The 22,164-nt window shown below is 53.7% G+C and overlaps 2 protein-coding genes across 2 annotated transcripts; both read left to right on the top strand.

Moving 5' to 3' along the window:
• The first annotated feature begins 2,904 nt into the window (after nt 1-2,904).
• On the top strand, nt 2,905-8,850 carry AQP2 (aquaporin 2). The gene is made up of 4 exons (XM_065659660.1): nt 2,905-3,429; nt 5,347-5,511; nt 6,439-6,519; nt 7,240-8,850. The coding sequence occupies exons 1-4, from the start codon at nt 3,064-3,066 to the stop codon at nt 7,453-7,455; spliced, it is 828 nt and encodes a 275-aa protein (XP_065515732.1). The 5' UTR covers nt 2,905-3,063; the 3' UTR covers nt 7,456-8,850.
• A 5,937-nt stretch (nt 8,851-14,787) lies between these two features.
• AQP5 (aquaporin 5) lies at nt 14,788-17,996 on the top strand. The gene is made up of 4 exons (XM_065659552.1): nt 14,788-15,150; nt 16,459-16,623; nt 16,919-17,002; nt 17,529-17,996. The coding sequence occupies exons 1-4, from the start codon at nt 14,788-14,790 to the stop codon at nt 17,712-17,714; spliced, it is 798 nt and encodes a 265-aa protein (XP_065515624.1). The 3' UTR covers nt 17,715-17,996.
• Nucleotides 17,997-22,164: the final 4,168 nt, after the last annotated feature.

The following is a 22,164-nucleotide window of genomic DNA, read 5'->3' as shown; positions in this document are numbered from 1 at the left end:
CCAACACTCTGAATGTGCATTTGCATTTGGTCCCAGGGGAGAGCCAATAACGCTGCTCCACTCCAAAGGCTGTGGATTTAAAGGTGAAATAATGCACGGCCCCAACCCACTCGGCTTCGCTGTGAAGGATGCTCTTTGATGCTCCCAGCGCTGCAGCGTAGTTGGTGTAAGGGGTAAAGCCACATGTGGCAGCACCAGCAGGTCCAGGAACCCCTCTTAGACACAAGCAGAGCTTCAGCAAGCCAGTACCAAGCTCTGGTCTCCTGTTTCTCCAAGCACATGGCAGGATGCGTGGCCACGGCACTGTGCAGCCAGGCAGGAAACCTTGGCTCTGCCAATGCTTGGCGTTAACATCAGCAGCATCTGGCTCCGTGCTGCGGATCCCTGTCAAACCAGCAGGATTACAGCCACTGCAGTGCTAGAGGTGCCTGGGTGAGAGCTGCCATGTGTTATTCCTGCTGGGAAGCAGCATCTCACGGCAGTTTGCTCTGCCCCACAGTGAAGACCACACTAAGAGAGATCCTGCTTAGCAAGACCCAATGCAGCACCAATCCTTTCATCGTGGTACATAGCAGAAACCCACATCCACACCACAAACACCTCAAAGCCCATGTCAAAGAGCTGCAATGAATTTTTGCTGGGTACAAGCGAGGCCCATGAGGCTGCATTAGACTTTTAAGTCTGGCTTAAGATGAAGATTAGCTCAGCGCTAACCCTGCTTACTTCTCTTTCCTTTTAATTAGCCTCCATTAAGCACTGCTACATCATAATTCCCTCGCCGTGAATAGCTATTAATCAAATAGGATATCAGCTCTACTTAATTGCCCGTATTTGCTCTCTGTCATTCCCTGCACTAATAACAGCCTGCGTTGGTAACCTGGCACAACTACGCCTTGAGTAACACTGAGCTCGCCAGTCTGTACCAGGCACTCAGGAGCGTGCAGACTGGAGGTGACCATGAGTTTGTCGCCCATCAGCACCCCAAATTCAGCCTCACAACCTCTTCCGTGAGGTTGGCTTCGCTGCTGGCAAGCCAGAGGCCAGAGCAGTGCTCTGATGAGCCAAAGGCCCTGAGGAAGCCCAAGAGGATTCTCAGAGAACAGGTTTCTAAGGACCATATCCCATCTCCTTCAGACTCACCTATGGAGCTGACTTGTTCTCCCCATGATCTCTCCCTCTTTAAGAGCAGTATTCCCATAAGCATCTTTTAAAAGGGAAGACAAGAATAGAATGGAATGGGATAGGATAGAATAGGATAGGATAAAACAGAAGTTTAAAGGCTGGACCAGATGATCGCTGAGGTCCCTTCCCATTCCCTGTGAGTCAATGAGAATAGTTCAGTTAGAAGGGACCTGCAGCCATCATTTAGTGTAATTGTCACCCATCTGCACTGGGAGGAAGAAGAGGCCTTCACACATCCTTATGGATCCCTTCCAACTTGCGATATTCCATGATTCCGTGATAAAATTCGGGCAACATGGAAAACTTGACGCCAACCTTACGCGTCAGTTCGGTGGCACTTGCAGGGGAACTTGGTTGTTGGACAGTGGCAGCCTTTGTCAGAGCCAAAGAAAGGACTCTCAGTTCGGGTGCTCTGCATCCCTCTGGAATGAAATGGCCTTTCCAGCTCCAGCTCTACCCTAGGGCAGTGCTCCTTCGGCTTTAAATAGCTACAGAGGCTGCTAATGAAAGAGAAGAAGAAACAAGTGCTGCCTTTCCAGCAAAGCCACCGACCCCAACGGCACAGGGAGGAAAAGGCTTTACAGGCATAGGATCGTGGAATGGTTTGGGCTGAACGGACCTTAAAGCTCATCCAGTTCCAGCCCCTGCCATGGGCAGGGACACCTTCCACTGGAGCAGTTTGCCCCAAGCCCTGTCCAACCTGGCCTTGAGCACTGCCAGGGATGGGGCATCCAAACCTTCTCCATTCAACCCATCCCAGTGCCCCAGCACCCTCACAGGGAAGAACTCCCTTATCTCCGACCTGAACTCCCCCTGTTCCAGTCTGAACCCATCACCCCTTGTCCCATCGCTCCAGCCCCTGCTGCAGGTCCCTCTCCAGCATCCCTGTACCCCTCTTCAGGCACTGGAAGCTGCTCTGAGGTCCCCACGCAGCTTCTCTGCTCCAGCCCCAGTGGCTCCTATGGGAGCTGCACCAGCCCCTGAGCATCCTCATGGTCTTCTCAGCTCCATGTCCTTACGCTGAGAATCACCCAGGAGTGGGCAAAATGTGTAATGGGTAAATGTGCTGTAAGCAACTAAAGAATAGGGAAAACAGACTTGTTGGGCAGTTACTGCATGATTTGAGGTGAATAATGATGCTCCAGGAAAGAAAACATCATTCCTGTTCCAGGGATTAACACCAAGAAGTCAAGAGACATTTCTGAGGAGCTGAGTGGGCCATCGGTAAGCAGCCGGTTCTGCAGCTCATGTCACAGCTTCACACCAGCATTTCCTTCCTGACAGGCATTTCTTGGGGCTGGATCCCATTTCTCTGGGTTGGAAACCTGTGCCCAGGCTGTTAAAGCCTGGTACTCTGAGGAATGGAGCTGTAGTAAGTCACTTGGAGTTCTGTGCATCCCTTCTGTAGCCCATTTGCCTGGGTAAATCACAGCCCAGGTCCTGTGTTTCAGCATCCAGCTCTAGCTTTATAGAAACTCCTTTGCTTTCTCTCCTCTCTGTGCTGCAGGCGGTAGAGGTTGGAAAAGAGAGGAGCACCAAGTACCTGTAGGGATAGGTCCCCTAGTAAGAAAGCAAAGGAGAAAGGGAAGTGTTTCATGGCATTGCTCAAGGCTGATTTATGACCTCCCAAGGGTGGCCAACGCTGCATTCCCCGGCTTTAATAGAAGGGGCAGGGTCTGATGTTCCCTCAGCTGGAACACACATGAGAAAAAGCCTCAGGTTTCCTAGGACCACATTCCCATCTCCTTCCACTCGGGATCCTTCACCCCCTGCATCCATATATATACACTGTCCCTCAGCATCCCCTACAGACGCAGCCGCTCCGGTAGCACTTGCCTGAAGATCCCACAGGCAGGGTCAGTCCTTGCAGCCTCCAGCTCCATGATGTGGGAATTGCGATCCATAGCCTTCACCCGGGCTGTCTTTGCAGAATTCCTGGCCACGTTGGTCTTCATCCTCTTCGGCCTGGGCTCCGCTCTCAACTGGCCCTCAGCTTCCTCCCCGAGCATCCTGCAGATCGCGCTGGCTTTCGGCTTGGCCATCGGCACGCTGGTCCAAGCCTTGGGGCACGTCAGCGGAGCCCACATCAACCCAGCCGTGACCGTGGCTTGTCTCATCGGCTCCCAGGTCTCCTTCCTCCGTGCAGTGTTCTACGTGGTGGCCCAGCTCCTGGGGGCCGTGGTGGGGGCTGCAATCCTACACGAGATCACCCCAGCAGACTCCCGGGAAGGCTTGGCCATCAACAAGGTAAGAGCTCAGCCCATAGATGGGCTTGGAAGGGAGCAGGAAACGTTGGGATGGGCTTTGGGGAAGGCTGAAGGGTGTGGGGAAGGGGTTTGTGGCCAGCAAAACCCTCTTTATTCAGCATCAGGTAGAAAGCCTCTGTCAGCTATAGCCCAGCACCATGCAGCAAGGGTCCACCCAGGAGCAGGGATGAAGGGCAGGATTGCAGGATGCTCCATCTGCTTTTTAGGACTAAAACCAGAGGTATGATCCAGCTGCCCACATAGGCACCTTCCTTAAAAGACAAAGCCACCCTTATCTCAGTTTTGTCTAGGGCGGAGGAGCTGGATTGGGATGAAACCATATGATTAGGGACAGACATAACCTAAAGTATCACCTCTCCATTCCTCTTGCCCTGAGCTCATCCCACTTTCCAGTCTTCGTGTGGGTGTAGGCAGCCTTTTCTCCTCTATCAGCAATGCCACTGTTGACAGGCTGCGCTGCCAGATTCCCAGCAGTGGGAATGTCGTGCGTTAGGTCTAAATCCCAGGTTTTCATTAGCTAGCACTGCTCATTAAATTGCTTCCAGCTGTGAAGGAATGGCCAACACCAGATCCCGGCTGATCCCAAAACCTGCACACAGGTGCCCAATGCCAGCAGCACCGTGAGGATCCCAGTCTGGATCCCTGCAGAGGGGAAAAGAAACCAGGGAACTTTAGGAAGCCTTAAGGGGGCTCCCCAGTGGTACCTCAACCTCCAGCATCCCCCTTCCTCACTGATGCACTTAAAAGGAAGGGGATGGTAGGAAAGGAATTAAGATGTCACAGGGTTTGTATCGCCTCTCCATGCCCCATCACTCCTCGGGCACCTCTGTCTCCTATAGAGATGCCCATGGACCAGCATCACCTAAACCCGAGCTGAGCCATGCGGGAGGAGGCAGGCAGCTTTGGATGTGCTTCAGGAAGCAGCACCCCGACATCCCCTTTCTTGCAGTAGGGAGGCAGTGCCAGGGCCCAGCTTCGCTGCCAAAGAGATTAAGAGGGTTGAAAAAGGGATTGGGGATTAATCTGAGCAAGATGATTTAGACTGATAATAGCTGAGGCTTAATAAACCCAATAAAGCAAGAAGGGCTTTTAAGAGAGGCTTTCAAAGTGCCCAGCTTACTTGGTTTACAGCTTAAATCACCTGGAAGAGGGAATAGGGATTTTCCTTCTTCCCCCTGTGGGCTGCTCATCGTGTAGCTGCCTGCACAGATTATCCTTAATACAAAGGGGGAATATTGGAGAGGAGAGCAAGAAAGACCTGGATCTTGGCCAGGAGGGCAATTGCCACCTCGAGCCACCACTGAGCAAAGAAAGGGGTGGGATGTGCCATAGGCTGGGGAAGCGAAGGGAGGCAGAGGGAAGCAGTGCTGCCAGCTCCAGATGTGCACATCCAGATGTCAGATCCATCCAGATGTGGCTGCAGAACCACCAAAGAGCAAGAAAGTGCCAGAAAGCAGAGCTGGAGGAGAGGGGGTGCAGCCGGGCCCAGCTTCAGCTCAAATCCTGCCTGTTCAAAAAGTATGGGAAGGGGGGGACGGGAATGGGGTTTTGATGCCAAACCCCTTCTTTTTGACATTTTGCAACTTCTAAACTTTCCCAAGAGGCATTTTGCACTTTAAATATGAGAAAAAGGAATAAATAATTCCTAGAGGGAAAAAAAGAACAGGGAAAAAGTACCCCAAAGGAATGCCAGTAAATAAACCATTTCCTGGTCAATCAACTGCCACCCATGGACCCTCTTTTCCTTTTAGCTAGGAATTTTTTCCTCCTTTTCATATTGATGCCAAAACCCCCCTATCCCCTGGCTCTATTTGGTCCCTCTTGGGTTTTCCCCACACATGTTCCTAACCCAGTCACCAAATGCTTGACCCTGAGACACCTTTTTCCTCCCCTTCAGCTGCACAATGAGACGACGACGGGGCAGGCAGTGACCGTCGAGCTCTTCCTCACCTTCCAGCTCGTCCTGTGCATCTTTGCTTCCACGGATGAACGCCGGGAGGACAACCTGGGCTCTCCTGCCCTCTCCATTGGCCTCTCCGTTGCTGTGGGACATCTCCTTGGGGTGGGTAGAATGGGCTAAAATGGGCTAAAACTCAATGGTTTTGGGTTATCTTTGTGTTTATGCCCAAAGCCTGCTCGGCTGCTTGCTCCGGGTTGGATGGGGAGCTGTAACTCATGTGGTGCCCATGGCTTTCCGGTGGACAGGGGAGGAAAACCACACCAAAGCTGTAGCAGAGCCATAGCCTGAGCTCTGCTTTTATGGGGCAGGAAAACACTGACCCTGCTGGGTTTGCTGCTCCTTGAGTCCTACAGGGAGCAACAAGGGATCAGTGGGGTCTTCTGCCCCAGAGTGAATGTGTTAGAAACAGGCACTCATGATAAGACTGGGAAGTATTTGATATGAGCACCCACGGAAATCCCTCTTGGATGAGACCACTCCCAGCCTCTCAGTACATGTAGGAATGAGAATCATGGAATCATAGACCGGTTTGGGTTGGAAAGGACCTTCAGATCATCCAGTTCCATCATCCATGGGCAAGGACACCTTCCACTAGAGCAGCTCGCTCCAAGCCCCATCCAACCTTGCCTTGAACACTGCCAGGGATGGAGCATTCACCACTCCTTTGAGCAATGCTTACACTGCATCTTCCACCCTTAGCACTCTGCAACCCATGTGTCCATGGGACTCTTCTCCTGTCCTCAGTGGCAAGGAGCAGCAGCTTGCTCCAGGACTAGGCACAGCAGGAGCGTGTCCCCACGCCTCTTGTCACGCTGCAGGGCACGTCACCCAGCCTACAGCCGGCTTGCACCATGCTCGTGCTTGCACAGAAGATGCAACCGTGTTGACTCAGGTGGTGGAAGCTGCAGGAGCATCCCTTTTCCTGGAATGGGGTGGGGGGGTGAAGCAGCAGCTCAGGGAATGAATCCAAACCACACCAGGATCACGCTAAAGGGTTAATGCTAACAACAAACTGGTGTTCCTCTGCAGATCCGTTACACTGGCTGCTCCATGAATCCAGCCAGATCTTTCGCCCCTGCTGTGATAGTTGGAGACTTCAGTGACCACTGGGTAAGAGAAGGGTTTTTGCCTTGTTCCGGTGGGATGAGCCCCTCCGGATGAGCACTGTTCCTCGAAACCCACAGAGCCAGGCACATTCCTGGCATTTCCTCACCAGCTCCGGCTTGGGAAGAGATGTAGAGATTAGCAAAACGAGGTGGGGCTGCTGGGTGCTTAACTGGCTTATCTGAGGGCATTGCAACAGCAGAAGGGTGTGTGGTTTGTTGACCGTGACTTAGCCAAAGAAGCAGAACAAATGGAAAGTGGAGCTCTTCTTGCTGGTCCTGGAGACCTTTCCTGGTTCCACTCGGATCTGGGCATACATTTTCCACCAGTTCCTTTAGGAACACTGCCAGGCGCTTCCATTTCAGAGCTAGAGCTGGGGTGGCTCAGGCTGATGTGCTCAGAGGTGTCCAGCTCCAGCTGGGAGCCTCCTCTTTGTAGCAGTGTGTAAAGGGGTAGGAAGATGCTTTTGCAGAGGAACCCATGCTCATGGTGGGCAATCATTAGTGAAGATCACACAGCTCTCAACAGAAGAGGCTGGTTGGGTATACTCAGGCGCAACAGCGATGGATGGGAGTTCAGGTCTACAGGGATGGCCAAAGCACTCCCAGTGCACACAGGGCAGGAAGGAACATAACCCCCCCGCGATGCCCTTCAGAGATGCTGATTTCTCCCTGTCCTCCACACTCAGGCTGGGTTTTACTCACCCAACTCTTACCTTTCCCTTAGGTCTTCTGGGTGGGCCCCCTGGCTGGGGCAGCCGCAGCCTCCATCATCTACAACTACATCCTGTGCCCGCAAGCCAAGACCTTCTCGGAGAGACTCGCCATCTTCAAGGGCTTCGAGCCCGAGGAGGACTGGGCAGAGCGCGAGGTCCGCCGGCGGCAATCGGTGGAGCTGCACTCCCCACAGAGCCTCCCCAGGGGGATGTCCGAGAAGGTTTAGCCCAAACATCCCTCCAGGATGAGAGAGGAGCCGGGGAACTCTGCCTCTGTCCCAGAGCCGGTGATGCTCAGTGCCTCGCCTCTCCCCTCTCCCCCTTCACTTCTGCTTCTTCATTCGAGGAACTCAAGCTCCTGGGGAGATGCACTGGGATGGTCCAACCCATCTTGTACTGTCCAGCTCTCCCCACGGCCAACAGTTGTCTGATGCTGGGGGGAAATGCCATTAAATCAAAGCCGCCAGGAGCAAGGACACCGCGATCCAACGCTCCTCCAGCTCCTTCCACGTCTCCCTGGTAGGAGGTAGCGCTCGGTGGAGCTTGGTGCCCTTCACGAAGGGCTCCGAGGTGCTGTGGGGAGTTGTTATTACAGCCATTTGCTGGGTGTGGAGGTTGCCACCCGATGCCTCATTGCTGTTGAACTCAACTCACCTCTCTCCTGTGTCTTCTCCCTGCGTGGCTGTTCGCACACACACACACACCCCGCAGGGCTCACTCTGGGCCATAAGTATCTCAGAAGCTCTAAGTCTGGCTGCTGCAAGGAACCACATTGCCATTTATCACCCCAGAGATGCCTTTTGTTCACATGGAGGCTTTCCTGAGAAGATGGGACTGGAAGCATGTCCTTGAGTTCATGCTGACCCCATTGGGGAGCTACTGCTGGGTCTCTCCTGGGACCTCCTGATTTTCAACCCAAATACATCCATGGCTCATTTGTTCATGGACCTGTGTTAACCTTTAGCATTGACGCTTCATCTCTCTCTGCTTTGTGCTTTCTTTCCTCTGTTCCTGTTCCATCCCAATTCTCAGATGCGTAACACAAAGCATTTCAAGTATGATCCTCTCCATCACTTGTTTCCTACAGCCCAGACCCTTTCCATGGCTCCATCACACCGAAGCCTCATAACCATCCCAACCCCTTTCTTCTGCTATTATGGCCACCAGCAGAGTCAAAGAATTTGGGTTAGTCTTTGGGATGCAGCTTTGCTCTTTCAACCGTTCATTTAATCCGGTTTCTATGACTTAGCCTGAAAGCCTGGTTTCCAGCAGGACATCCTACTGCTTTCTTCCGTTGGTGATGTCTCCCCAGCATTGCACCATCACAAAACATCATCACCACGTTCAGGCTTCTTCTGCTGAGGCTGTTAATGGAAAACATTCAGTAAGACTGGCCCCAATTGCAGATCATAAGGAACATTAGTGACCATTTTCTGGTTGGACATGAACCACCACCAAAAGATGCTCTTCTCTTCCTGTCTGTCCACTGTGCTCTCCTTATACCAGTCTCCTTGTATTAGATTCATAATTTCCTCTATTCCTCACTGTGTTTTTGCTCATCCATCTACTAAAGGCTGTAGTTGGAGGGATAAGGAGTAAATAAAGCTCTGCTCTGACCCAGACACGGCATCCTCATCGTCTTCATTTCACCACACCAAGTGAAGCTGAGAGCATGGGAGCTCCTGCATCCCCTCGTCTGGCTGTCATCTGCTGTCCCTGATGCCACACTGCAAAGCAAAGGGAGAAATGCCATCACAAGCTCTATTTGCTGTAGCCAAGGATCCATTTTACACCTCCAGTCATGTAGGACTAATGTAACTACCCCCAGAAGGCTGCTATTGAGGTGCGGCAGGTTCAGTGCTGCTTTAACTCATGCTCTGCCACAGCAAAGATGTTGATTCTGGTCCTTCAGTTTATTCCTTCGATGGCAAAGGAACATTTGAATGGCATTTTGGAAAAGGCTTTCCATTCTATCTCTTCTCAACAATAGGAATTAAAATAATGTCTCAAATCAGGGTATAAAATTGTATTTAAATCACTGAATATTCAGTTTTAAATGTAGTTTTTTTACTATTCAAAGGGAAAACAACCCCTGTATATGGCAGGATAACCCAAAGTAACTTACCCAGGAGGTACCCTGTCAATGACCTGCTCTATAAAATGCCACCCAGCTGAATCTTTTGGGGGGGATTTGGCAATGTTCAAGCTATTTACCCATCTCTTTGCCTTCAGATCAAAGCCTTTCATTTCTTATTTACCCTGACAATGTTTCAGACTCACATAAGCAGCACAGGGCCCAAAAATGGGTTTAAATGTTTGATATTTACTGCACTCTCTAAATAAAGAGCTTTAAATTCACTTTTACTCGAATAACGACGCATTTATGGTCACGTAACGTAGAGACAGTCACACAAAGTGACCTCCCAGACCTGAAGTCCAACAGCCACCAGTGCAACCCAGTCCAGCTTTGAGTGTTGCCTTGGGCCAACAGCCTGTTGACGGGCAAAAGTGACATAAAAAGAAGGTTTTATGCTCTTTTATCTTAAAAATAGGACCCACAAAACAAAGACCATCCCCACTTCAACACCGCTGGGATGCTGATTCCTGCCCTGCCTGGCTTCTGCTCTTGGCACACCAACCCATCTCACTAAACCAGCTTTTCAGATGGCTAAAGCAGCCTGAGTCTTCTTGAGTCAATGAGAAACACGACTTTACCTTCTCTGCGGAGCTGTTGTCATTGACTTCAATGACACTTCCAAAACTTGCATGGTCAGGAAACCAAGCCAGTCATTCCAGATCTACACAGTGCAACTCGAATGAGAGGGCAGGATTAGCACCCCGGAAATCCGAGCTGCCACAGACCAGCCTAAGACCTGGCTGAACTGATAACACCGTGCCTTAGCCCTCAACAGGGAGACAGGATTTGAGGCCATCCAGCCACGCCTGGGTGGTTTCCGTGGGCTCTGCTTGGATTTTCAGCCTGGTTTTCCAGGAATACAAAGAACCCAAGTCAGAAGTTCATTCAGAGACAGCTCAGCACAAGGACTTTCAGCTCCAGATCTGGTGCAACGAGGGATGCCATCGCCATGGGTTTCTTTGAATCCCGATCATTCCATACTACCTAAATATGGAGGTTGAGAAATTTCTTGATCCATTTGCTTTGGGTCTCAGAGGCAGAATGGGGTGAAAAATCACAGACTGGTTTGGGTTGGAAGGGACCTTAATGATCCCTGCTACTGCCACAGCTCTAAGAACCCCGAGGACACCCATAACCAGCTGCTGGCCCATAAGAACTCAAAGTATATCTTTAGATGGGCAGAACCGCAGCCTCTTAATGTCCCCGATGCGGGTGGCATCACTGCAAAGGGCTAGACCTGAAAATCAGGAGCAGGGTTCGCAGCCAAGCTTTCTACTGCGTGATCTCGTCCAGGGCTTCTTCCTACCCGGCCCTTTGCTTTCCCTGATACACATTATTATCCCCATGTGACGATTTAATGATGATTTCAGTGCAAGTTAATTATTAAGGATGCTGGTGCTTCCATTGCACACCAGCCCCAAAGCACTTCCATCCACTGCTACACCTCAGAGACCATCCAGTCATTTCGAAGCACGGAGCAGAGCAATGCTGTTATTAAGCATTAACACCACTCAGCACTTCAACATTATCCCTATTGACAGCCTCACAGGTTACGAGGTCACTGTGACCACCGTGCTCGGCACAGAAGCCACCAAAGTCTGGGGACAGCTTCAGGACCAGCTTCAAGCCAAAGTGGAGGCACGGCAGCAAGGGACATGGGCACATAGAATAGTTCGGGTTGGAAAGGACCTTAAGATCATCCACTTCCAACCCCACTGCCATGGGCAGGGGCACCTCTCACTAAACCATCTCACCCAAGCCCAAACAGCCTCGCTGGGTTTGAGCTCCAAAGCTCACCCAGGTTACTAGGAGAAGGCAAAAGCCCTGTTGTTCCAGGGCCAGAGAAGGTCACCTTCATCATCACCCTCAGGCCATCAGAGTAATCCCTCTTATAGGGAGCGCAAGCAGATGGAGGGTTAGATAAGAGAAATCCTACAGAGACATCCCATTAATCCCACTTCTTTCCTACCACTGAGGCAAGAAGCAGCCCCAGGAACTGAGGATGAGGAGGGCAAAATGGGCTGCTCCTTGCTCTACTTTTAATTCCCAGGGCATCCCATTTTTATCCCCATCAGTGGCTTGCTGCAGCCCCCCAAAGCTCAGCCGGCAAGAAACTAACCCAGACTTTCCCCTCTGGCCATCTAATCCCAAAAAACCCCAGATTCCAGCAGAAATAGTTGTCTCCTGTTGGTATTATTACTCCTGCTTGTATTATTGTGCCAGTTTTCAGGTCCTTGCTTGAGACATAGAGCCAGAGAGGGGCAAAAAGCAAAACCCAAGCTGGGCTGGGTCTCAGCAGCATTTGTAACCCGAATTTGCCAGGCTTTGAGGCTGAACTGAGGAATTTGGGCTGAAATGACACGGAAATGACAAATTAATAGAGCAAATTAATGGAGCAAATGGAATCAGCGACGTGGGGACGACAGGGGCCGACACACGCAGCCACTTAATAACACACACGCCTCCGCGGGTGAGGCAGAGCCCTGGGAGGGCCCCAGGCGAGGATGAGGCACCAGTTGCCTTCCTCCCACCCGGGCACGCTGCACCCCAGCCCCGCAGTGGGCTCAGTGTGCTATCCCCATCCAATACATTGCCCCCAGGCCATGGACGGTCGATGTGGGCAATTGTGGTGTGTGCTGATATAAGGGAGGAGGAGGAGGAGGAGGAGGAGGAAGGACACAGCTAAACCTGTCCTTGCAAAAAGCCTCCTCGTCTTCTTTCCTCCAAAAGCCCAGGGGTGAAACAAGGCGTGCGTGACCCCACCACGTAGGTGTCCGTCTGTCAGCAGGTCCCTGCGTAATGCCTCCTCAACATCTTGCCCAATGCCATTCCGTTTGACACATCAAAGGCACTTTTCAGTTCATACAAGCTCCTCGGAGGGCACGCGGCCAGGAAAGAGGAAAAGGAGCCTTCCCAACGCCTGCTCGACACGGTTCGACATCAGAGAAGCCACGCAGGAATGCCCCAGTGAGGAAAGCCTAGCAAACAGCCTCAGGAAAAGAGGGCTTTGCATGGCATGTGGTTAGAGAAACACCTTGTTTCCCTTTGGGAGCCTTCCCCATCATTTCCAGCCTTCTTGGACTGTATCTCCCCGTCGGGAGGATTTTGCTGGGTCATTATGCACCCATTGGGAGCCCGGGAGAGCATCTTTAACGCTGCCTTTGAGCTGAAGCCATAAAGTCCCGTGGGCAAAGCAGCCGCCAGCAAAACGCATCCACTTCCGAGAGGGATCAGCCAGTGGGAGAGGGAGGAAAGGGTTTGGAGGATGGGCACAAGGCGCGTTCGATCCAGCTGGAGCCACAGGCAGGGCTGAAGGGAAGTGGCAAGTCATTACCTGGGCTGGAATGTGGCCAGGGTGTCTTGAAATACCAGCTTGCAAAACTTTCACCAAAACACGCCAACGGAGCGGGTGTTTCTAGGATAACAGATCCGACTTTTCCCTCTGCAACTGCCCCGGCAGCAGCAGCACCAGGGATAACCATTAGCAGGAATTAAGGCTGTAACAGAGCCCGGGTCCCTCGGGATGCTCCGGGTCGGTTTGCTGAGCTCGGGACTCTGGGTAAGGCTGGAGGTGAAAGGCTCATTTCTTTGCAGTCCCTTTGTCTGGCTGTGGGGAGGAATCCCTCCTCCGTGCTGATCCCATGGGATGTGTGCAGGTCTGGCTGCAGCCAGCAGAAGGCAGCAGTGAAGGGAACTGTTTTAGTGCTTTGGGGATGTAAAGAGGGTTTTGAAGTGGTTTTACCCATCTGCATGCAGGGCTTTGCTCACCCTGTGCTGGAGCGATAGGACAAGGGGTGATGGGTTTACAGTGAAACAAGGGGAGTTCAGGTTGGATGTAAGGAAGCTCTTCCCTGTGAGGGTGGTGAGGTGCTGGAATGGCTTGAATGGAGAAGGTTTGGATGAACCAGCGCTGGCAGTGTCCAAGGCCAGGTTGGACACAGGGGCTTGGAGCAAGCTGCTCCAGTGGAAGGGGTCCCTGCCCATGGCAGGGGTTGGAGCTGGATGAGCTTTAAGGTCCCTTCCAAACCCAAACCATTCCATGATTCTATGACTGCTCCTTCAGAGGCAGCCATGGATAACCCCAGCGCTCCATAAGGCACAGAGATGCTATCACTTGAGGAAGGCAAGATGCAAAGAGAGAAGATCTTTCCCATAGCAGGGGGTTGGAACTGCATGACCTTGAGGTTCTTTCCAACCCAAACCCGTTTGTGATTCTCTGATTCACCCAAACCCATTTAAAAACATGAAATCAAATCCTGGCACAAGGACCATAGAGGAGCCAACAATTCACTGTTCAGTGTCACTAGGCCCTTCTTCCATCCCCAAACCCTCAACCTCAGTCCCCAACAGCTCCCTGTTGCAATCCCTGCCAGCCAAGGGATGGAGGGCAACCCCACGGGAGCATGGAAGGAGATGTGGACCCATGGCCTGCGTCCATGCAAAGCCTGTGGCTTTCTACTGGCATTCCCAAGAGCGAAATCACTGCCCTCGTTGAGCAACAGCTTGAAAGGCCAAAAGAAAAGGAAAGGGCCCGAGATGACAGGGGTAGGATCCACCCTGCCTGGCTACGAGCAGCGAGCACCCCTTGACTGCCGGCCCAGGTGCTGGCAAAGCCCTCGCTCAATGCCCTGGAAGGAGCAGCAAGGCAGCAGAGGGGTCCACAGTCAGGCTCTGCAGTGAGCAGCTGCCTTTACCCGAGCTCCACCGCCCCATGCAGGCACCTCCAGCTTGTCTGTGGCTCCCCAGGTAGGCAAAGCATCCCCCAAACCCAGCCAAGCTCCAGCACCAACCCACTTCTCTGCTATGGCTGAGCTGCCTTGGCAGCCTGGCAGCAGCTCCAGGTGCTGCACTTTGCTTTATGTCCCAACATCCCGTCTCAACCGGACACACTGGGAATGAGAATTCCTGATTCCAGGAACGCTCCTCCAGCCTAACGCCAGGAACAAGACTTCCCAGACAGAACTACAGCCCTCTCCGGCCCGCAAGCCCACGGAGAAGGGGAACGTGAGCTGCACCTCTGCTAACGAACCACCCAAAGCCTGGTGAGAGGTGGTAAGAGGGAAAAGCAGAGGAGGGAGCAGGGCTTCGTTATGCAACCGCGTTATCTAACGACCACAGAGACACCCTATAGGGGCTCTTTGTTTGCGGAGGGCAGGATAAAGAAATACCACCAATATCTGAGTCACTGGTTCACCAAGAGGCTCCGGAGCTATTTTCAGATGGAAACTTTTCCAGTTTCACATGATAATTTGGGAGGACTGGCTAATTCCCTGGCTCCGCCCACCGCCTTGTAACACAGCTCCCTGCTGCTCTTGCATATATAGATAGGTATGGCCCTACAACTGGGTGCAGACAACAGAGCCTGGAGACAGAGGAAACCCGGACTTTCTTCTTTCCCAGCTGCCCTCTACCCTCTCCCACCATGAAGAAGGAAATACTGACCCTGGCCTTTGCTCGAGCCGTCTTCGTCGAGTTCCTCTCCACGCTCATCTTCGTCTTCATCGGCCTCGGCTCAGCCCTCAAGTGGCCATCAGCCCTGCCCAGCATCCTCCAGATCTCGTTGGCCTTCGGCCTGGCCATCGGCACGTTGGTGCAGGCGTTTGGCCACATCAGCGGCGCCCACATCAACCCGGCCGTGACCATCGCCTTCTTCGTAGGGAACCAGATCTCCTTCCTCCGGACGCTCTTCTACGTGATTGCCCAACTGGTTGGGGCCATCGCTGGGGCTGGCATCCTCTATGGGGTGACGCCGGCCAATACCCGTGGTAACCTGGCCATCAACGCTGTAAGTATCCCTTACCTGAAGATCCCTACCTTGCTGTGCGGGTTCCCCTTCCCTTTGAGTGGGTAGCTGGTGCCAGCGCCAGCTCGGAGAGCCAAATCCACGCGGAGGGTCCATCTCAGCGCATTGCATAGAGGGATGGGAATGGGCTAGGAGCAAACCCCGGCATAGCCAACAGAGGATTGACATGACAGATTCATTGTGCGGGGTAATAAATGGCATGTTTTTTTCCCCTTCTTTAATAAGTGCTTCCTTTATCCTAAGGGCCCGAGTGAGTCACCAGCACCATTGAGATGTTCTTGACTGCAGCCTCTCCACCTGGAGATTAGTGCTGGGATAGGAGCCGTGCCAGGACAGAGGCTGGAGGGCAGGGAGCAAAGCCAGCATGGGCAGGGGGAGCAGAGCCAGCACGGGCAGGGGGAGCAGAGCCCGCTGGCACTGCTGCACTGGGGGAGATGGATGGGAGGAGGATGGAGAAGAGCCGAAGGATCAATCATGGGGAGGCAGCGAGCGGCTGCTCTTGGAGGAGAAGGGGGGACACTGGCACTCGGTGAGATAAGTGGGGGTGAGGAGCTTGTCTCGAACCCTTGGGAAGAGCTGGGAAACCACCTGAAATGGGAGCAGCGGAGCTACTGCTCCAACCACATCAAGTCTGGACCCCTGGCATCAGCACAGGCTTGCGGCAGAGGGTTCAGTCACTAGGGTGGGATGCTGCGTGCATCTCGTTCCCACATTATCCCGGTCCCAAACCAGTCAGCTTTAGCTAAAAAACAAGGGTCTTGGGGCACTTTGTCCTTCCCAAGCCCAACGGGGTCCAGTCCATCTGGCAGATCCCAGTGGTGAGCACAAAGGCTGCGGGACAACACCCCAGCCTTCACCCCAACCCTCTCCCTTCATCCTGTGCCCCTCAGCCTCCTGGGGAGGTGCTCCATAAAGCAGAGGGGAGATGAATCAGGGTACAACAGCTTGCAAGGATCAAGGGGGAAAGAAACAGAGGGGAAAAGGGACAAATCCATGTGGGATTTGGTGGGAAAACGCCAGTGTAGTGGAGACAAGCAAGTGGAAAGAGATTGGAGATGCTGGAAAGGGGGAGAACAGGAGAGAGGCGGATTTTGGGCCAAGAAAGGTAATTTCTTCCTTTTCAGGGAAAGAAGCCGTAGCAGCACAGCACCTTGTGCCCAAAGGCTGGGCTGGGGACCTGGGTGGCTTCTCTTGCATGGCTTTGCAAGCCCAAACCCACCAGCAAAGCGCTCAAGAGGCATTGCTGAGCCCTGGGGACAGGTGATGACTGTTGCTTTTGCTGGTTGGCAGCTCAACAACAACACGACCCCCGGGCAGGCCCTCGTGGTGGAGATCATCCTCACCTTCCAGCTGGCCGCCTGCATCTTCGCATCCACGGACAACCGGAGGAGCGGCAACGTGGGTGCCCCAGCGCTGTCCATCGGCCTCTCCGTTGCCGTGGGCCACTTGGTGGGGGTGAGTGTCCAGGCAGAGGGTCCTGCTAGGACAGAGCTCCCCAAAATACCCCCATGGGGTTGGTCCCAGAGGGAGCTGCATTGGGAGAGCCAACGGGACACGGTGGGGCTGCTTGTCCATGGTGATGTGGGGAAGGATGATGTCCATGCCAGCCTCTCTGCAAGAGAGACAGCACCAGGGACCGCTTCTGTCCCTGCTTCTGGGAAGTTGTCCCTATCTGCTAAGCCAGAGGTTAAGATGAGGAGGCCAAGTTAAGATGCTGCATCCTAACCTGGTCCCCTTTCAACACCAACAGATCTACTTCACTGGCTGCTCCATGAACCCAGCGCGGTCCTTTGGGCCCGCGGTCGTCGTGAGGAGGTTCAGCTCAGCACATTGGGTGAGCATCAGTGCTTGGGACCAGGCTGGATGAGATGCAGGGCAAGGGAGAGGGCAGTGATTGCCGCAGGGGTGGATGTTTTAAAGCCTGAAAGGATAAAAGGGACTGGAGAACACTTGATGAATGGATGGGGAACAGGTTATCCCCATGGCATAGAGCCAGCATAGCCCCCATGCAATGGTGCACAATGAGCCAGGGCATCATCTGATGTCCATAAAGTCCATAGAGAAGCCCAGCTTTGGCTTTCCACTCACCTACTGAATCTGCAAGCTCAGACCCAAGCCTTTCAGAGCAGGCTTGGCGCTTCCTTTCCAGCACACCACATCTCTGCACTCATAAAGAGCTTGATGTCTTCAGGAAGCAAAGGTTGAAGGGATTTCAGCCCAAGAAGTCTATTGGGATGGGTATTTGCATCTCTGCATGGGATGGGAGATGTGGAACAGTGAGGGATGCTGGTGCAATGGCTGGATGTGGTGCACCATCCTCCAGGACCTGCTTTCACCCTCTTCCATTGTTTGCTTTCTAGGTGTTCTGGGTTGGACCCATCCTTGGGGCTTGCTTGGCCTCACTGCTCTACTTCTACATCCTGGTCCCCTACTGCATGAACCTGTCAGATAGGGTTGCCATCATCAAGGGCACCTACGAGTCCGAGGAGGAGTGGGAAGAGCAGAGAGAGGAGAGGAAGAAATCCATGGAGTTGACCCCACCATAGGAAGAGTTGGGAAAGAGCAAGCAGAAGGAAGGGAGGAAGCTCCACACATGGGCTCATGTGTGCACCGATGAACACATCCAGCTACAGCAGACTCTTAAGCAAAAGCCTTGTAACTCAAAGACCACCTGCGGCTAAGAAAGGAGCATTGCAGTGTCTGTATATAACCCCTCTACATGAGTGTGAGCGCTAGAACCTCTCCTAAGCTTAACTGCAGCCAGCGAAGGCATCTCAGCCTAGGGCAGCCTCAACTGCACCTTCGCACCCACTGGGCTGCATCCCTGCCCTCCCCGGTGCCAGTTCTGCACCGTTGGCAGAGGCCTGAGCCCGCATGTGCTGGTGCACACAGGATTTCACCCCTGCATCTGATGGCCCAGGGGATGGAAACGCCATGTAGGCCCCAGCAGAGAAGAACGACCGCTTTGGGCAAGGTGGGTGCAGCCCAATCCCCCCGCTTCCTCCCTGCCACAGGGCCAACGCTACTCGTAGATGCTCTTTGTCATGCATTAGCTGGTGCTGGTGAGTCCTATTTATTCATGGCTACGGAAAGAACCATGATTTGTGCATTTTGTGTCGAGATCTTTGTAATATAGGATATTATTTATTGTGAATAAAGGGAATTTTAAACAAGCCACGGGCATCAGATTGTAGGAGTAAAGAATGGATGAAGCTGGCTGCAGAGACATCCCAAAGGGCAAGAGCCATCCCAAAGAGCAGGAGCCATCCCAAAGAGCAGCTCCTGGACCCCAAACCCCGGGGGAACTGGCACTATGGGGTGGTTTGGGAGGCGATAGTGGTGAGGATGAACCCGTGCAGGAGATGCCTCACAAGCAGGACCCAGGTCCAGGGCAGTGTGAAGCCCATCGGCAGGGCTGGCACGAGCAGGGAGGAGCCAGCAGCAATCCTTCACGCTCCAGTTTGACTCAGGCTTTCTGCCATACCAGTTCTCCCACTGGTGCCCTCAAAAGCTGACCCACAACGCTCCCAGCCCCTCGCCCGGTGCCAAACCCACACCTTCGCCCTGACCTCCTGCTGGAGCCCTGCTCTTCCAGTTCTGCCACCACCCTCTGCCAAAGCGCCTCGCGCCAGCCTGGCCGTGGGGACACCGGCTCCATCCCTCCCCTCTGGCTTCCCAAATCCAGCCCCAGACGAAGCCCCATCCCAGCCCCAGTTTGTGCTGCGGGGATGAAGCTTCTACTGCGCACAGACCCCAGTGAAGGTGGGAGATGCTCATCAGGAGCTCACTGATGCAGTGTCCACTACATGGGTCATGCCCCCTTTGCATGGGAGATGGGCAGCATCACCCCTGTTTGAAGCAGCTTTGCAAGCCAGGCTGAGCCCACCCTTGCCCCTCATTTTCCTTTGTCCTCTGTGCTCTGACACTCAACACAAGAGGTGGGTGACGAGCAAGAGGAGAAAAGGAGGTGGAAAAGCCCCTGGTTTGGGTCACACAGAGCTAGGGAGCTAAAGCCACAACCCTGTACCCTGCCTTAACCCTCCCATCCCACCCCTCCTCAGGGACGGGCTGAGGCAACAACCCCTCTGTGCCTCAGTTTCCCCTTTCTTAAGGGTGGAGAATAGTAAGCCCTTTTCCCATTGGGAAAGGGCAGCACAATTGCACATGGAATGATGATGCTCTCCAGACACAAGCTCCAGGGGAACACTCAAGCACCTCCAGAACCAAGAGACACCCCTCTCAAAGCACCCCACAGCAAAGCATGGGGCTGGGGCAGGTCAGCATCCCAAAAGCTGCATCCAACAACCTCCTTCCACTGCATCCCTGGACCCTGAGGATGCACCCAGAGGTACATTGAGAGCAGGGCACCCCGAGCATCCCCTTCGCTTTGCTGATCTAAACCCCATCCACCCCAGCATCCAGGAGTCCTGGCAAACCCCACACCCCATAAAGGGACTCGGGGACCCCCAGAGCACCCATGGAGGGGCCCAGCCCACAGCAGCACTTCCAGTGTGCCCAGCAAGCAGCAGAAAGACAGGCAGGGTGTGAGCCCTCCATGGGATGAATCAGAGCATCTGCCACAGCAGCTCTGCGTCAGCACAAAAGGCAGCCAGCACCTGGCTCGAAAACACAGGATGGACCCAGGCAGGGCTGGGGACAGCGGGGAGGGGGTACAAGCAATGAACCCCCTTCCCCATTGCATGGGCAGGGGTAGACCCTCAACCGGAGTGAGCGCAGGCTGGATGCCGGCAGCATCCTGCCCGGTGCAGAGCTCCTGGTGCTCGTGTCACATCTTCCCCACCCAGCTTCGTGCTGGTCCCTGTTAGATGCAATCCATGGCAGAGAGGCTGCATTTAAACCAGCCCAAAGCCTGGCATCCTGCAAGGGATGTGACCTCACCTCTGCCAGGGCAGAGCCCAGGTCATGGCTGGGGAGCCCCAAGGTCCTTCTGCCTGTTCCTGCCTGCCCGCGGATGGGAACAGCAGTGCTTAAACCCGGAGAAATTTGGGTCTTTTTAAGCCTTCAAGCCCTGTTTTGAGCGGGGTTGTTACTGCTGAGCACCAGCCTCACAGAAGTGGCCATTTCATAGGGAAACACCACCTTTACTCCAGCAGACAAAACAAGGTCTCATATAATCCCTGGCCATTCAAACCAGCTTTACCTGCAGTGCACAACAGCACAGTCACAGCCCTTTTCCCTGCTTCTCCCTGAAACAGGAGCTACCATTCCAGCAGCAGCATCTCAGCACAACCCCATCCACACCATCACCCACCCTCCCTACGGCCACAGGGATCCGGCACCGGTAGGGTTATAAGGAAGTGAATTAAATCAGTGTTTTGTACCACCGGTCCCTCGCACATCCCCTGGTTTAGAGGTAAATCAGGTGAAACTACGGCACTGCAGCACATCCTTCTTGTCCCTATGTGCCATAATGAGGCGCAGTTACCCCCTAAACACCCCTACCAGCAGCTGCTTTTCACCAAGAGCATTTCACAGACTATTTCCTCACTCTGGAGCATCTTCTCCATTAGCACAGCTTTAAAAAGGTCCGGTTTTGTTCTGGCAGGGAGGAAACCCCCAACTTTTCCCATGTTGTAGCAACCTTGAAACTTTATATCTCCTAACGCGTCAAAGAGCTTTCAATCTGTTTAAGGAAGGGCTCTTTGTGCAGCATCTAAAGTCCCTGAAACACAAGCTTGCTGGGCCATTGTAGACATAGGGGAGGGAACCAAGTGCTTGAGGAGAAACAGGATCCTGTGTCAATATCCCCATTAAACAAGGGTATTTCCAATGGGTTGCGGGTGCCTCTTTGCTCCAGCCCTTGGCAAAGGGTCAGCCCAGCTCCCTCCATCACTCTGCCGCTGAGCGAGAAGGGATAACGCTGCGCAACCTGGGAGCGCATCCCTGCCACCAGCACTGGGCTTTGCAAGCCCAAATGCTCTGCTTCAAGCTGGAGCTTAACTTCCCATGAAAAGCACCTGGAGAACAAAGCAAAAAGTCCTGCTTGTTGAGAACAAGGTGATGAGAGATGAGGGAGATACCAGGGCAGATGGGAAAGCATCGCAGAGGGGGACTGCAGCCCACCAAGTGCTGCTGCAAAAGCCAAGTGGTGCAGGAAAGCAATGACCCCTCCAGGAGCAGCTTTGCTGGAGAGCCCCAAGCAGCATAAAGAAGCCACCCTATGGATGTCCTCCCTCTGCTGCAGCTCCGCAGCGCGCCGGGAGATGCGAGAGGCTCTTGAGATGCTTCCTGTGCATCATCCAGGGCAGAGGAGAAGCCTCTGCACGGAGGCACGGCAGAGCCCGGCAGGATGTTGGCGTTAGTCACGCTCCAGCCTGTGCCAGCACCCACCTCCTCTCGAGCGCATGCACCGAGCTTCCCCCTCCTACTCAGCCTCTGCCCAGCCTAGGGCTCCTGCGGTCCCGGTTCTGTGAGCCGGGAGCAGCGAGGGCCGACAGCCACCCTTCCTGTTGGCACCGGGAGCAGCCTCCACCTCAGCATCCGCCGCCTTCGTCTGTGCTCAAGGGCTTCTAGCATTGAATGGATTGGGTTGGAAGAGACCTTAAAGCCCATCCGGTTCCAACCCCCCTGCTACAGGCAGGGACACCTTCCACTAGAGCGGCTTGCTCCAAGCCCATGTGTCCAATGGGATGGAGCATCCAAACCTTCTCCATTGAACCCATCCCAGTGTCCCAGCACCCTCACAGGGAAGAGCTTCCTTATCTCCAACCTGAATTCCCCCTGCTCCAGCCTGAACCCATCACCCCTTGTCCCATCACCCCTTGTCCCATCGCTCCAATCCCTGCTGCAGGTCCCTCTCCAGCATCCCTGTACCCCCCTTCAGGCACTGGAAGCTGCTCTGAGGTCCCCACGCAGCTTCTCTGCTCCAGCCCTGGTGTTCTCAGCCTGGCTCCTATGGGAGCTGCTCCAGCCCCTGAGCATCCTCATGGCCTCCTCTGGCTTTTCTCCATCAGCTCCATGTCCTTCTTAAATGCT

The sequence above is a fragment of the Lathamus discolor genome, chromosome 23, assembly GCF_037157495.1.
Source record: "Lathamus discolor isolate bLatDis1 chromosome 23, bLatDis1.hap1, whole genome shotgun sequence".
Lineage (NCBI taxonomy): Eukaryota > Metazoa > Chordata > Aves > Psittaciformes > Psittacidae > Lathamus > Lathamus discolor.
This window is presented reverse-complemented; position numbering and strand designations above follow the sequence as displayed.

Excerpts from the sequence above, each read along its gene's own strand:
- AQP5 (XM_065659552.1), top strand. The coding sequence starts at position 14,788 with ATGAAGAAGGAAATACTGACCCTGGCCTTTGCTCGAGCCGTCTTCGTC. Across the intron at positions 16,624-16,918 it reads CCGTGGGCCACTTGGTGGGG|ATCTACTTCACTGGCTGCTC; the intron begins GTGAGTGTCCAG and ends CAACACCAACAG. Across the intron at positions 17,003-17,528 it reads GGTTCAGCTCAGCACATTGG|GTGTTCTGGGTTGGACCCAT; the intron begins GTGAGCATCAGT and ends TTTGCTTTCTAG.
- AQP2 (XM_065659660.1), top strand. The coding sequence starts at position 3,064 with ATGATGTGGGAATTGCGATCCATAGCCTTCACCCGGGCTGTCTTTGCA. Across the intron at positions 3,430-5,346 it reads AAGGCTTGGCCATCAACAAG|CTGCACAATGAGACGACGAC; the intron begins GTAAGAGCTCAG and ends CCTCCCCTTCAG. Across the intron at positions 5,512-6,438 it reads CTGTGGGACATCTCCTTGGG|ATCCGTTACACTGGCTGCTC; the intron begins GTGGGTAGAATG and ends GTTCCTCTGCAG.